Source organism: Geotrypetes seraphini, chromosome 5, assembly GCF_902459505.1.
Source record: "Geotrypetes seraphini chromosome 5, aGeoSer1.1, whole genome shotgun sequence".
Taxonomy (NCBI): domain Eukaryota; kingdom Metazoa; phylum Chordata; class Amphibia; order Gymnophiona; family Dermophiidae; genus Geotrypetes; species Geotrypetes seraphini.
Window position 1 is genome coordinate 224,899,425 of NC_047088.1, and position 16,802 is coordinate 224,916,226.

A 16,802-nucleotide genomic window follows, 5' to 3' on the forward strand; every position below is an offset into this window, starting at 1 on the left:
GGCCACTGCCCATCCAGTCTGCCCACACTAATGACCCACCCCTACCTTCCTCTATGAAGAGAACCCATGTGCCAATCCCATTTTGTCTTAAAATCTGGCACGCTGCTGGCCTCAATTACCTGTAGCGGAAGATTGTTCCAGCGATCAACCACCCTTTCGGTGAAGAAATATTTTCTGGTATCTCCATGAAATTTCCCACCCCTGAGTTTCAATGGATGCCCTCTTGTTGCCGTGGGACCCTTGAGAAAGAAGATATCTTCCTCCCCTTTGATAAGGCCCGTGACATATTTGAATGTCTCTATCATGTCTCCCCTCTCTCTGCGTTCCTTGAGTGAGTATAGCTGCAGTTCATCCAGCCGTTCCTGATACGGGAGATCCCTAAGTCCCGAGACCATCCGGGTGGCCATACGCTGAACCGACTCAACTCTCAGCACATCTTTGTGGTAATGTGGCCTCCAGAATTGTACAAAGTATTCCAGATGTGGTCTCACCATGGATCTGTACAAAGGCATTATGACCTCGGGCTTATGGCTGACAAAACTTCTACGGATACAGCCGATGATTTGTCTAGCCTTGGACAAAGCTTTCTCCACTTGGTTGGCCGTCTTCATGTCTTCACATGAAGACGGCCAACATACGCCCTATCATTGGCCAAGGAGGAAACACATAAAGGAGACAACCCGGAGGCCAAGCAAGAGCCAACGCGTCTACCCCCTCTGACCCCTGCTGCCTGTGTCTGCTGAAGAACCGAGGAAGCTTTGCATTTTTGGACGAAGCCATGAGATCCATATCCGGTAGACCCCACCGTCGCACAATTAGGTTGAACGCCTGAGCTGAGAGTCCCCATTCTCCGGGATCTAGAAAATTTCTGCTGAGAAAGTCTGCCTGAATGTTGGCCTAACCTGCAATGTGAGCTGCCGACAATAGAGGAAGATGAAGTTCTGCCCATTGAAGGAGAAGTATCGCCTCTGCCGCCAACTGAGGACTGCGGGTACCACCCTGCTTGTTGATATATGCCACCACTGTGACACTGTCAGAAAAAACCCTCGTCGGACGGCCCCGAATCACATGTAGGAACGCTTGAAGGGCTAGCCTGGTCGCTCTCAATTTCAGAAAATTGATGGGTCACTCCTCCAGAGACCAGACCCCCTGCACTGTGGACTGAAGGCAGTGAGCTCCCCAGCCCACCAGACTGGCATCCGTCGTAACCACCATCCAATCTGGAGTCGCCAGAGGCATGCCCTTGAACAGATTGAGATCGCTGAGTCACCAAGACATGCTGAGTGATGCCTGCGGCGTCCAATGCAGGGGACGGCTGTAATCCTGAGACACCATCGAGAGAGAAGGGACTGTTGTAGCGGTCTCATGTGAAAGCGCGCCCATGGCACCACTTCCAGCGTAGCCACCATCAAGCTGAGAACTTGCACATAATCCCACACTCTCAGTCTGGGTGACTGGAGAAGCAGGCGAACCTGCGAGCGTAACTTCTTTCCCCGGTCGCAGGGAAGAAACACTTTCCCCACCTCCGTGTTGAACAGCACCCCCAGATGTTCCAAAGACTGGGACGGAGTAAGAGAGCTCTTTGGAAAGTTGATCACCCATCCCAAGGATTGAAGAAGAGAAATCGCCCTCTGGGTTGCCGACAAACTTTCCTGTCTGGACGATGCCCGGATCAACCAGTCGTCCAAGTAAGGATGCACTCGAATCCCCTCCTGGTGAAGAAAAGCTGCCACCACAACCATGACCTTCGAGAACGTCCGTGGAGCTGTGGCAAGGCCAAACGGCATGGCTCGAAACTGATAGTGCTGACCCAGGATTGCAAAGTGAAAATACTTCTGATGCGGAGGCCATATGGGGATGTGCAGATAAGCCTCCTTGAGGTTGAGCGCCGTCAGGAATTCCCCCAGCTGAACTGCTGCAATGACCGACCTCACCGTTTCTATCCGGAAATGCCGGACCCGCAGTAAGCGATTGACCCTCTTGAGATCCAACACAGGCCTGACCGAACCCCCCTTTTTGGGCACGATGAAGTAAATGGAATACCTCTCCTGCCCCCTCTCCGCCGGAGGAACAGGAATAACTGCCCCAATCTCCAAAAGAGCTTGAAGAGTGTACCGCACCGAATCTCTCTTGGCAGCCCCCGTACAAGGGGAGACCAAGAAAGAATCTGCGACGGGAGAGGAAAATTCTAACTTGTAACCATCTTGAATAATGTCCAAAACCCACCGATCAGACATGATCCGGGCCCACTCCATCAGAAAGAAAGACAGCTGTCCCCCCCAATGGTCACGACGGAGGGAGCCCAACTCCCGTCATTGGGAATTACGCAAGGCCGGGGTTCGCGCTGGCGGGGCAAGTTGGGGCTTCGAAGGACGAAAGGAGCTCTTAGGCGGAAAGCAAGTCCTAGAATTATAGGAAGAACTGGAAGATGGTTTCCCAGGTCTATGTCTCCTAACATCCCGGAAATGATTTCTGGCAGATAACGCCCTCAAAGGTGTCTTAGGTTTATCTTCCGGCAACCTTTGCATTTTGGTATCCCCAAAATCCTTAACCAATTTTTCCAAATCATCACCGAAGAGTAAACGACCCTTAAAAGGAAGCCGCACGAATCTAAGCTTGGAAGCCGCATCCGCCGGCCAGTGACGAAGCCACAAGGATCTTCGAGAAACCACCAAGAGCGACATTTGTTTCGCCGAAGCTCTAATATCATAGAGGGCGTCCGCCATATACGCCAGACCCGTTTTCACATCTGGAATGTCAGATGGAACCGGCATCCCGGTCTCCATCCACCTATCTGCCATACCTTGAATCCATTGCAGGCAAGCCCTTGCCGCATAGGAACTGCACACCGCCGCTTGTAAGGTAACCGCCGCCACCTCAAAGGACAGCTTAAGGGAAGATTCAATCTTTCTATCCTGTATGTCCTTGAGGGCAATACTTCCCTCGACCGGCAAGGTAATCTTCTTGGTAACCGTGGACATCAAAGCATCCACCCTGGGGTTCCTAAACCTGTCAAGTTCGTCCTGAGAGATAGGATACAACTGGCGCATAGCCTTCGACAGCCGGAGACTGGCCTCCGGTGTGTCCCACTGGGCAGAAATAAGCTCAAGCATTGCTTCGTGTACCGGGAACGCTTTAGCCGGCTTTTTCGTGCCCGCCATAAGAGGATTAACAGCCGCGATCGCAGGAGATGCAGAGCCGCCTTCGGCAGCGCGGGAAACGGCCGATACAAGAGGCGCGAACTGCACATCATCCCCCACAGTGTCTGCACACCCTGCTGCACATAGGCTCGACGGTGTTCGCCGCTTCCCACAGCGGAACACCTTTTAACCGCCTCAGCCACCATGAAAACACCACCGCCGATCAACCACGTGGCAAATAACCTCCGCGACAAACCCGGCAGAACTAACAACCCCAACGATTAGATAAAAACAACAAAAAACAGCACTCACCCCGGAGTTCACCGACGTTAATGCTGGTAGCTGTTTACTGGGACAGACAGCCAAGCTCTGTCCAGGAACAGCACAGGAGCCTCTATGCACAAGGGTTTTTTTTTTAATGGGAAAGAAGAAAAACACAGAGGACCATGAAGAACCCTCAATCCAGGGGAGAGGAGGGTGGAGCAGGGACCGGGGGGGCCCAGGTGTGACTCCCAAAGTTGGCACCGCTCAGCCAAACACCCCAAACTGACTGAAGAGAAAAATTCTCAACAGCAGAATACACAAAAATCCAGCCAGAAACCAGGAGCTCATGGATCAGCGATCATCACCTGCTGGGAGATAGAGAATATTGAGGATACAGGGAGGGTGCGAACCAAGAGGACCACCTGTTAATCAGTTCTCTATCTCCACCTGCTGGTAGATGTGTACTATCCCACTAGTCTCTGGATTCATCTGCTGCTGTTGCTGAGGAAGTGACTTTTTTTTTTTATATATAAACGTGGGAAAGGAGAAGTAAATAAGTCACAACTGCAGAAAGGGAAAGGGACCTGCGGTGAACAGGTGTATCCCAGAAGAGGGTGAGGCAGGGACCTGGGAGGGCCCAGATGTAACCCCTAAAGTTGGCACCGCTCAGCCAGACACCCCTCATCTTGAAATATCCAGGCCTGGACCGAAATCCACAAGCAGAAGCCAGGAGCTGTGAGGAACATATCCATCAGCCTGCGGAAGATAGAGAATACTGATTGGCCAGGAGGCTGTGCATCCAATAAGGCTGAGGACAACTCAGTTCTCTCTATCTCCACCTGCTGGTTGATGGACATAATCCCACTAGTCTCTGGATTCATCTGGTGTTGATGACAAGGAATGAATTTCTCTTTTTTCGAAACACTGAAGGAAGCATAGAGCTCATCCAGAACCCTAAGGTGAGGTCTTCCAAAGGCAAGGACTTCAGAACTGTGTTGCTGTCTAAAGGACAGAAAATAATCAGGTAATAATCACCTGTCCACCCTTACCTGGACCATAACTTTTCCTTTCTTAGCATCAGCTCCACTGGGATGTATTGAAGCAGATCTATTGTGGGGTAAGACAAGGCCCCCCCAGATGACAACTCTGCCAAAGTTTAGGCAGGCTCTAGAGAACACACACAATCTGTAGTGCCTAGCAAAGAAATGAAGCAATGACAGTTGCCGTCCTGCATATTTTCTCAGGGAATACCACACAGGAAGCAGTCTGAGCCTTAGTAGAATGAGCTTAGAGCCCCAGACAATTTTTGACAAAGGAGGCAGATTCAATAGCTACCTGAATCCACCTTGTAACAGAGGTCTTTGTACCTTCCCATGGCCTTCAGAAGGGCCAGGCAGATTCAAAGAGGTAGTCTGGAATATAAAATTTGTATTTCTCCTTGAGTTACGTGAACAGCATCCATCAGATATCGAGCTTGATCTCTGTGCCACAAAAGAGTGCAAACAACCCTCCTGATTCACATGAAATAAGAGAAACTACCTTCGGAAGAAAGGATGGTACCATGCGATAGGACATGAAATCTGCCAAGAAAGAGAGTTAGGGATAAAGAAAGACACAACAGGGCCTGCAATTCTTCTTTCATTAGATCTCTCCACAGCCTTTGATCTCACTGATCATTTGATTCTACAGAAACTGACATCACAGAAATAGCAGCTTTACAATGGTTTCAAAACTATTTTCAGGATCAATCATTTTCAGGATCAACTATTTTCAGGATCAATCACACTTTGCTTTGTGGTGTGTCTGTTAAGACAGCGAGCGTGAGCTAGGACCTAACACCAGCTCTGGCAGGATACACATTTCAAATCTGACATACTGCAAATACTACTGACATACTGTGCTTTGCTCAAGGATCACTACTCATCCCAACTCTCTAACATTTACTTGACTCCTTTTTTTTTTTTGACTGTTGCTCAGTTTTTGTGATTGACTGCTTATGTATATGCAGATGATATCCAAATAATTGCTACCCTTGATGATTCTGCTCCAGCCACAATTGCTTAATTTAATAATTAGATAAATATTAAAGTGCTTTTATTCACTAGAATGCTTTCCAAGAATCCCTTTTCCGTACCATTAACTACTGGAGGATCACCAATTACTTTATGTATATCAGGAATTACCCACAGGTTTTGAAGTTCTTTCTTGTTCATGATCTATAAAGAAAGGTGAGGGTGTGGCTATAGGATATAAATTTTTTATATATGTATGTGAATTAACATCCTTGTCTTTTTTTATACAAGGAAATATTGATAGTCCAAATTGGTGAAAAGTTCCTATTCATCTTGCTCTTTTTTACTGTCCTCCAGTTCTATCGGTTAGTGTATGGAATAATATATATCCTTCCCCCCTTTCTCTCCCCCCTTCTACACATAAGTTCATGTAATCCTTTTTCTTCTTCTCTACCCACTATTTTAAGTTCTTGTAAACCGTGTCGAGCTCCATTCTCATGGAGATGATGCGGTATATAAACTTAAGGTTTAGATTAGATTAGATTGGAGGGGGGCGCTAGCGAGCCCGATGAGCTAGGGAGCTGACCGCGTGAGCTCCGTTCACTCAGGCTCGATAAACAATCGATTTGGCTCCATTATCAAAAATTTCAAAGCGCGTTTCACTCCCGCGGGTGCCTAAATGTCAACCGGCAAGCCCCACAAGCGCAAAAGCGCTGAACCATCGACGCCGACTAAGGCAGATGCCAGCAAGCCCGACGATGTGGCTGCCGCGGCTACGGCGGCCATCTTGAGTGAACTTCGCTCAATAAAAGAATTGCTCTTAGAAACTAAACAAGATGTTGGAGATCTGAAGACGGATTTTGTTGCCTTAAAAGAAGAGCTAGCAGCGTTACAAACTTCAACTACGCTGCTAGAAGCAAGAACAACAGCAGCTGAATCGGCTATAAAATCGCTGACCAAGCAAAAAAGCCGCGTGGCAGCGCTGGAACAAGCGCTGGAAAATGCTGACAATCGTGCGAGACGGACCAGCTTTCGACTTCTAGGACTCCCGGAGGGTCGGGAGGCTTGTGACCTAGTGGATTTCTTGGCTGTGCTGTTACCTCAGCTCCTACAGATGAACGACGAGATCAAGTTGGATTTTGACTGTGCCTTCAGATTACCTCAGCCAAATGTCTTTCACAAAAAATATCCCAGACCTATTTTGGTTACCTTGCTGAGGCATCAACAAGTACTAAAAATAATGCAACAGGCTAAATTGCACTCTCCTATAACATTTGAAGGAAACAAAATCTTATTTGTACCTGATTTAGCCAAGGAAACTGCAAAGAAGAGAAAGCAACTGCTCTCATACAGACCTCAATTGAAAAATCTTGGTGCTAAGTTTGGTATGTTATACCCGGCTAGGTTAAGAGTTACTTATAATAACTCTACTAAAGATTATCTTAACCCTGCTGAACTTGCTGATTTTATTGAACAAGTAAAACCCACTGCTATTGATAAAACTTAATAGTATTGGTATTAATGTGCTGTTTGTTCACATATCTCACTGTATATTTACAGTGCGCAGATCACAAGTTATTGATTAATGTTTTACTACCGTATTTCTACTTCATCTTAATGATAATGGAGTCAATGTTTTCATATGTTGCCTGACCGGACGGAGCCTGCTGTTCTGGCTTCCCTCTTATCAGCTTACTAACCCATAGTGTTTCCACTACTGTTAGTTACAGTTTTATATGTCATTGCAGTTGCTGATGATTCTGGCCGTGCAGTTCTTACTTCATCCTTTTATTTCAGGTATTATACTATCAATAGATGGTTTATTGAATCTTTGTCATCTATAATATTTGGTATTGACTCAAGATATAACTGTTTTGATGTATTTCAATGTCTTTAACATGCTTTTCCTTAAATGTGAAAGGATTTCACAATCAGGTGAAAAGACAGAAATTGCTCCGCTACACTGAACAACACAACCCTGACCTCATATTCTATCAAGAAACACACCTTACTGACGCTGAGGCTCAAAAAATAGCCCCCAAATGGGCGTATGCTCCCTTGTTTTCTCCCGCAAGTGGCAGGAGGAATGGTGTTATTACTCTAATAAGAAAACGACCTGACATCAACATAATTTCCTCCTCCCATGATACGGAGGGCAGATGGGTACGTGTCACACTTGGAATAGGGAAATTTGTCATACACGCATACAATATCTATGCTCCTAATTTGGATTGTCCTGCTTATTTCGAAGCTTTAGCTAATGACATCAGCACTGTCGCTTCCCAACCAATACTTATAGGAGGTGATTTTAATTTGATTTTGAATCCGGATAAAGATAGGAAATCTAGGACCATATATAGGAAGTCCAGAGCTTGGTACTGCCTGCAAGACCTCTTATATCAGTTGAAATTAATAGATCCCTGGAGGTTGCAACACCAAAATGATAAATCTTATACTTTCTTCTCTCCACCTCATGCCTCCTACTCAAGAACTGATTTCTTTTTGTTAAGTTATTCCTTACTACACAAAGTGGATACGACAGATATTCAACCAATCACTGTCTCAGATCATTCCGCCATTACACTGGTATTGAAGGATATTACTATGCCGACAACTACAGGTATATGGAGATTTAATTCCTCGTTGCTGCAAGATCCTTCATTCAAAGAACATGTCAATATACATATCAATGAATATTTCACCAATAACAAAGTTGAAGACACCTGCTGGCAGACAACGTGGGATGCATTTAAATCATTCATTAGAGGAATAATCATCTCATTTACTGCTAGGAAAAAATCGGAACGACGTAAACAACTAAAAGAGATGGAATCCTGTATTTCATCTATGGAATCTGCATATATAATTGACTCTTCTAACATCGCTCTTCAAATTGCTTTGAATAAAAAACGATATGAATATAACCTTATTTTGAGCACTGCTGCTGCTTCCGAGGTCCTTCTTCAAGCATCACATTATTATGCTACATCTAATAAAGCGGGTCATCAACTGGCACAATATTTGAAATTGAAGATGGAAAAAACGACTATTCCAGCCATTAAAACACCCAATGATGTACTTGTAATGTCAGACAAGGAAATTTGTCAGTAATTCTATTCCTTTTATAATGATCTTTACAAATCTGAGGATCCGGCATCACAGGATATAGACATATACCTCAATAATCTCACTGGTCCTAAGTTAGATGACAGTGATAACGATATATTAACCTCGCCGTTAGACTTATCTCAACTCAAAGAGACTCTAAACTCCATGGCCAAAAATAAAGCACCAGGGCCAGATGGTTTAACAGTGGAGTTCTACATGGCCTTTCAAGACATATTGTTGCCATTTTTGTTAGGCTACTTGAATTATCTAGCAGAGCGAGGTATGGCAATGGGATCCTTTACGGAAGCTTTAATTATAGTGTTACCAAAGCCCGACAAAGACCCTATATATGTTTCAAACTACAGACCTCTGTCGCTGATAAATATTGATGCCAAGCTCTATGCAAAACTCCTGGCTACTAGACTGCAGCTGGTCTTGCCGAAATTAATTCATCATGATCAAAATGGGTTTTTGAAAGGACGTCTAGCCAGTGATAACTCCCGCTTATTCTCACATATCATATCGCTTACATCAAGTTCACCTTTACCATATGTCACAATAGCCTTGGATGCGGAAAAGGCTTTCGATAGGGTGGAATGGTCATTTTTATTTAAGGTGTTAACATGGTTTGGATTTCAGGAATCCTTTCTTCAAATGATTAAAGTTTTGTATTCATGTCCATCTACCAGACTTCGCATTAATAATGTTCTATCAGCGCCTTTCAAACCATCGAGAGGTACAAGACAGGGTTGTCCACTGTCACCTTTGTTGTTTAATTTAGCTTTGGAACCTTTACTAATTGATATTAGAGCTAATACCTCTATCACTGGATTTCAACTAGCGGGCATACATTTTAAACTGACTGCTTATGCAGATGACATTCAAATTTATACTCATTTGGACTCTATACCAGCTGTGTTGGAAACTATAGCTGCATACTCCTTGGTCTCTGGTTACAAACTTAACTCAACCAAATCTGAAGTTATGCCACTTTCTGGTCTGCCATGTGGTGAAGAAGTAAGGTCTCGGGGATTGAAATATGCTCCTACTAAACTGAAATATTTGGGAATTTATTTTGGAGTCTCAATTGATGAAACTATGGACTTTAACATTTCTTATATAATGGACATCATCATCAATACCACCTCTAGATGGTCACCTTTGAAATTATCGTGGTGGGGTCGTCTAGATTCCATCAAAATGGTTTTGGCACCAAAAATTACGTATATACTATCTATGATACCGTTTTTGTTCCCCCCTGCAGCATACAAGAAATTTGAAACTGCAATGGTTAAGTTCTTATGGAAAGCAAAAACACCTCGCATTGCTTTAAAGAAATTGAAATGCACAAAAGAAAATGGAGGGGTTAACTTTCCTAGTTTATACGAATATCATTTAGCCTTCTTATGTAGACAAGGCTCTAAATGGATTGATGATACCAATAACTCACAGCAACCTGCATGGTTGAGATTAGAAAATGCATTATTACCGGAAGAAAAACTCAAATTCCTCCCCTTTGCTCAAAAAGAGAATACATCAAGTAACAATATAATATTATCCTCTACTATAACTGCTTTGCGTGAATTGGACAAACTTGCTCCCATAAAGTGGAATAACACAACTGGTTCTCCTATATGGCGTAATCCATGTTTGCAGATTCAGGGTCGCTATATAGAGTGGAAGTCATGGAGAAGGAAGGGCTTGCGGTCCATAGATCAACTATTAGTGGATCTTCAATGTGTGGACTTTGCAACACTTGTCAAGTATTATGATCTAGAACAAACCCATCACTATAAGTGGCTTCAATTAAAACACTGCTTATCGTCTTATCTTAAGAAGTTTAAACTAACTACTGAGTTACCTACTTTAATGCAATGGGCTGCAACTATTAACTCTACAACTGGACAGGCGTCGGCCTGGTACAAATTAATACACAAAAATATCTATACTCCACCTACGGTGTTATATGACATATGGGCTCATGATATCTCAGTTCCAACAGAGCAGTTTAATTGGACTGAAAATTGGCTTACATCATTTAAGGCCCTAAAATCAACCGCCATTTGGCATACTATACTATTTTTATATCACAGAGCCTATTGGTCACCTTCCAAACTCTCTAAGATTGATCCTACTATCTCTAATAAATGTTGGTCTTGCATGGCTGATGTAGGTACACTAGACCACATGATCTATACATGTACTCAATTGGTGCCGTTCTGGACAGATGTATGGTCTATCATCAGTAAGATTTTGCATTTGAGTGAGGATTTGTCACTTGCTATTGTCATTTATGGTGCTAGTGCTTTGAAAAACTGTCAACCAGATAAATATGAAGCTAGATTGCTTAAATGTTTGATTCTTATAGCAATCAAAACCATTTTATCCAGTTGGAAGAACTTCTCTGTGTTGCATTGTAATTCTTGGTGGAATACTGTGTGTCTTTTTTCCAAATATGAGTCGTTAGCTGCGGAAAAGACTAATTCTAAGTACACCTACAACAAAATGTGGAGTCCTGTTTTGACTTATTGTAAATCATAATACTTTCTTTAATAGATGCCAGAGTGGTTACTATGTATTTAGTACAATATAATGATTGCATCTTGGTCTTTATTTATCTTTAATATCATTCCCATGCACGTCTTAATGTACACTGTCTGTTTTACTGCAATGCATAGTTGTAGTTATCTGTTTTGTGTTTTTGTACTGTTTACAAAATTCAATAAAACTGATTGAACTTAAAAAAAAAGATTAGATTAGATTAACGGTTAAGTTTCCTAACTTATTGATATTGGGGGATTTTAATATTCAGGTTGACAAGATGTTTGATTGCAAAACAAAATATTTTCTTTCTTTGATAACAGATTTGAGTTTGAAACAATGGATAAATATATCTACCTATTCAGGAGGACATATATTAGATCTTATGTTGTCATCAATGAATATTAGTAATAATATTACAAGGTTAAATATCAAATCCCTTTCATGGAGTGATCATTGTGCTGTAAGCTGGAGTTTAACTTTCCCCATGTATCAGAAGGAGAATTTTATAACTGAAGATATAAAAATTACAGGCCAGTTGATTCACTTCATTTGGATGATATTTCTCTGTTCTTTTTAAAAATTTCTACTAATTTCATTGTAGCTCCTTTAAAGGAACAGGTTACTATTTAAAATTCAGTTTTGAATGTATTAGATGAAGTAGCTCCAGTAAAAGTGAGAAAGATAAATAGGTGGCATTTTAGAAGCTGAGAGGGACATGCAAAGATCCATAATAGCCCCACTCCCTCATTTCCTGAGGTAATCTGAACAATTGGAAAAACGACTGCCAAAGCTTCCCCTTGCAAACTTGCAGCACAACCTGTCAAGCTGGGCCCAAGGACAGGACTAAGACCATCACATTCAGATTCCTGCCACCAGCAGGGAAAATTCACACAGGAAGAGCACGTGCCCCGATGCTGCCATGACAAAATAATCAGGTGCTTAATAGAAAAGTGCTGACAAATCTATTCAAACACCCCCTTCTCTTATGAAGTTGGCCAAGACTTCTCTGCAAACAAATGCCAAGTTTGTCTGAATTTCTTTTTTAAAGGAGAAGGAGCCAGTATAAAAGGAAGGGAAAGATGAGGAAGGGGGTGGAAAGGGACCTAGAATCACTAGGTATGCCCATACCCCCAAACAGGATGAACAGAAGAGCCTGACTCCCAGCTCAACTGGAATTTATATTTAATATCACAACTATATATCCTCCAATCTCTTTCTTGCACCATTTGAAAGAGAATATTTTTTGGCTACAAAACTCACCGAGTCACATTGCTGACCCGCTATTCCTACTAGCTTAAAATAGGCCTGAAAGTAGCTTGTCCAGGAACTGCAGAAGAAACCTCCACCTGCTGGAGACAGAGAAATACTGAACTGGAATACAGTGGTGCCTCACACAACGAACTTAATTGGTTCCAGGAGCAAGTTTGTTATGCGAAAAGTTCGTTATGTGAAACGCGTTTTCCCATAACAATACATGTTAAAAAAAATAATTCGTTCTGTAGCATAAAATATGCTAAGATGACATAAAAAAAGATAAATTTTTTGTTATTATTTTTATTTAGATACATCTAAAAACATACCGTATTTGCCGGCGTATAAGACGACTTTTCAGTACCTTAAAATCCTCCCCAAAGTCGGGGGTCATCTTATACGCCGGGTACTGTTTACATGCCCTTACTTTACATGCCCTAACATCTCCTTCTTTACCTCCTTACGGTGCTTACGGTAAGTCCTCCTGGCCCTGGCGACCCCCCCCCCTAGTTGTTCGGGCCAGGAGGGAGCCTAAATCCTCCTGGCCACGGCGACCCCCTAACCCCACCCCGCACTACATTACGGGCAGGAGGGATCCCAGGCCCTCCTGCCCTCGACGCAAACCCCCCTCCCCCCAACGACCGCCCCCCCCAAGAACCTCCGACCGCCCCCCCAGCCGACCCGCGACCCCCCTGGCCGACCCCCACGACACCCCCACCCCCCTTCCCCGTACCTTTCTGTAGTTGGCCGGACAGACGGGAGCCAAACCCGCCTGTCCGGCAGGCAGCCAACGACGGAATGAGGCCGGATTGGCCCATCCGTCCCAAAGCTCCGCCTACTGGTGGGGCCTAAGGCGCCTGGGCCAATCAGAATAGGCCCGGGAGCCTTAGGTCCCTCCTGGGGGCAGGGCCTGAGGCACATGGTCGGGTTGGGCCCATGTGCCTCAGGCCCCGCCCCCAGGAGGGACCTAAGGCTCCCGGGCCTATTCTGATTGGCCAGGCGCCTTAGGCCCCACCAGTAGGCGGAGCTTTGGGACGGATGGGCCAATCCGGCCTCATTCCGTCGTTGGCTGCCTGCCGGACAGGCGGGTTTGGCTCCCGTCTGTCCGGCCAACTACAGAAAGGTACGGGGAAGGGGGGTGGGGGTCGGCCAGGGGGGTCGCGGGTCGGCTGGGGGGGCGGTCGGAGGTTCTAGGGGGGGGCGGTCGTTGGGGGGAGGGGGGTTTGCGTCGAGGGCAGGAGGGCCTGGGATCCCTCCTGCCCGTAATGTAGTGCAGGGTGGGGTTAGGGGGTCGCCGTGGCCAGGAGGACTTGGGCTCCCTCCTGGCCCGATATTGTGTGGGGAGTTGGGGAATCGGCGGGGCAAGAGGGCTTGGGCTCCTTTTTGCCCCGATCGTGTCGGGGAGTCGGGGGGGCAAGAGGGAGCCAGGCGGAGAGAGGGCAGTTAAGCGCAGTGCCTGCGCGGAAGGATGCAGCTCGGGCGACTTCGTTGTGTGAAACGAAGTTCGTTGTACGGATCAAGACATAAAGTTCGTTGTGCGCAGCGTTCGCTGTGCGAGGCGTCCGTTATGCGAGGCACCACTGTACCTGCACAGTGCCTCTCATGTCAGAGTTCAATTCTGGGCTCTCTATCTCCATCTGCTGAAAGATGGGTATAACCCACAACTTCTGAATTCTTCTTTTCTTGAAAAGGAAATTATTTTCATTCATCCTGATTTACATTTTTTAGGCTATATATTTTTCACATTCTGCTATTGGTTTGAAGACTTTTACAATTCTCTGTATGTTAGGAGTAAGTAGTAACAAATTATTTACACAAAATAGTAGTTCTTTATGTTTACTGTGCTCTAGTGCAATGTATGTAACATTTCACCTTATATAATTATTACCGTATTTTTCACTCCATAAGACGCACTTTCCTCCCCCCCAAAAGTGGGTGGAAATCTAGGTGTGTCTTATGGAGTGAATATACACCTCCCACCCCACCCCCCGGTATGGTACCTTTTTTTTTTTTTTTGCTTCTGTTGGTCCAGCACTGTATCAGCAGAAGCTTTCCGCATTCCTGCCCCTCCCTCGCTGGACGGCTGCCTCCTCTTTTGCAGCAGAGCGGCGCACAAGGCAGGCGCGAGTTTTTTGCGCTCCTGTCTGGTCCCGCAACACTCCCTGAATGGCTGCCATCAGTTCTCGTGACTCCCGATGGCAGCCATTCAGGGAGTGGCGTGGGACCAGGCAGGAGCGCAAAAAGCTTGCATCTGCCTTGTGTGCCGCTCTGCCACAAGAGAGGAGGCAGCCGTCCAGCCAGGGAGGCAAAACAGCGCTGGACAACAGAAGTAAAAAAAAAAAAAAAAAAGGTATGGGGGGGAGGAGGGGGGCGCTGCCTACCACTAGACCTCCACAGCAAACATCATTATTTAATGCCCTGCTACTGTCTACCGACGTTAACTCCTCAAGGAATCACCGGGGGCTTTCTATTCTATTGCACTTGCCCTTTTCCTTGGAGGGCCACTTTCTGTTTTCATTGTTTCCTGCCAATATTGACATTCCCATCTGGTATGAGGAGTTCCCTCTGATAAGGTAAGTTTTGTGGCATTTCTATTGCTTTCACAGCTGTCTATTGTTCTGAACCAGGAGTCTTTTAGTACTTTCATTGACATTTCACAGAGGCTGCACTTCATATTGCAACACATGCTTTTATGAGCCATATTGCAAGTAGCAATCTTCAGCTACCATAGCCTTTGGAATAATAAACAAGCTTACCTAAAACTCCTGACTATTTACCTTCCCTGTACCTTCTTGTCCCAGCCTACCACTAGACCACCAGAGGGGGTACAGGGTAGGGAGGTGGGACAGGGTACACCATTTGGTTCAGAATTTTTTTCCTTGGTTTTTCCTCCTCTACAGTTGGGTGTGTCTTATAGAGCGAAAAATACAGTACTTAAAATTAATGAGGATGAAAAACAGAACAGGTATGTAACTGATTTATCTTGGTATTTATTACGCTATAATTCTAAATAATGCTTACATTTTAAACTGTAAAAACATGTAGAAAACAATCTACCTGTTGTAACAGTTGATATCATCCAACCAGCAACCTTGTTTCACTATTTCAATGGACCCGGAAATATTTTTCCATGTAGCAAAACAATGCCGCCTTTTATCTTTATCACCATAACAAGGCTCAATACCACTACGATTTGTCTTGTCTTTTTCCCAGTTTGCATTGTAGTAGATGCACTCTTGTGTTTCTGATCTGCCAAGTATAGCTCCTAGAAAGAAACAAAATTAACTGAATCAGTGCTTTATTAACATATTGAAATAAAAAATAGGTTTGCCTTACATATGAGTAACATCTTAATTATCAAAACTTTATTCTTATCTTTCAATAAAAACAAGCGGTAAGCAATTATTAGCTAAATAAACTTATTTTTTCTGTTTTTAGTGTTATTTTATTTCTAATCCACTTTCTCCCCCCAAAAAAGCAGATTACAAAATGAAACTAGACAGTCACTGGGACAAAAAAATATCTAACAATCATTTAAAAATCTTACATGAAAACATAAAAGAAAGGGCCATTCCATGTCAAAGTGATCTAGTCCTCCTCATTGACCTTCTCAGAAGTTGATGAAATTTTTAGTGGAAGTATAATAGGACATGCAATGAATACTTGCAAAATCTGAGAGCATGATTTCATCTTCTTCCAAAGTTAGGGGCCTCATTATTGGGGCCATTGTTTTGTTCCATGCTTTGGTGCATCACCGGGGGACCACAAAGTTAATGAGAAAGTGTTGAGAAATGTACAGGCAAATATCTGACAACATAGCTCCTGAACAGAAAGCCCAATAGATCTCAGATTTTATATGGCCAGTTACTGCCCCATAAATTTTTAGACACAATGTTCTTTCTTTATGTGATAAAACTTTATTAAGATTGTTGAAAAACATTTTATGCATATTTTTATCTATATTTAATTTTACAACCATACATCCTCCAATCTTCTTCTTTTTTGCACCATTTGAAAGAGCAATTATTGGCTACAAAACTCACTGAGCCACATTTCTGACCCGCTATTCCTAATAGTATAAAATAGGCCTGTAAGTACACCAAGGTTTCAACCTGTGTTTAATGTTAAAATATGTTGGAGATGTAGACAGGCACTGAAATAATGAGATAAATTTTAATTAGAAATTTGTGGCTTTCTAATAATTAAAGCTGCATGATTCTGGAAAAAATTTTTGATTCGATTTTCCTACCCAATCGGGCATTTTATTCAAACATCCTGGCAGATTTATTTTGTAGCCACTTCACCCACCCTATGCCTGTGCTGTGATGTAAAGAAAATAAACCAAAAATACTTTTCCTCTCTCTGTTAAGACAGCGAGCGTGAGCTAGGACCTAACACCAGCTCTGGCAGGATACACATTTCAAATCTGACATACTGCAAATATAAAATACATTTTTTTTCTACCTTCCACTGCCATATCCAA

At 43.9% G+C, this 16,802-nt stretch overlaps 1 protein-coding gene across 1 annotated transcript in view; it reads right to left on the reverse strand.

The window, feature by feature from the left end:
- The window catches only part of ACVR2A (activin A receptor type 2A), a 162,069-nt gene that overhangs the window by 113,123 nt on the left and 32,144 nt on the right, over nt 1-16,802 (reverse strand). The window contains exon 2 of the mRNA XM_033945599.1: nt 15,377-15,584. Within this exon, the coding sequence (XP_033801490.1) occupies nt 15,377-15,584 (208 nt within the window). The remainder of the gene's footprint in view (nt 1-15,376; nt 15,585-16,802) is intronic.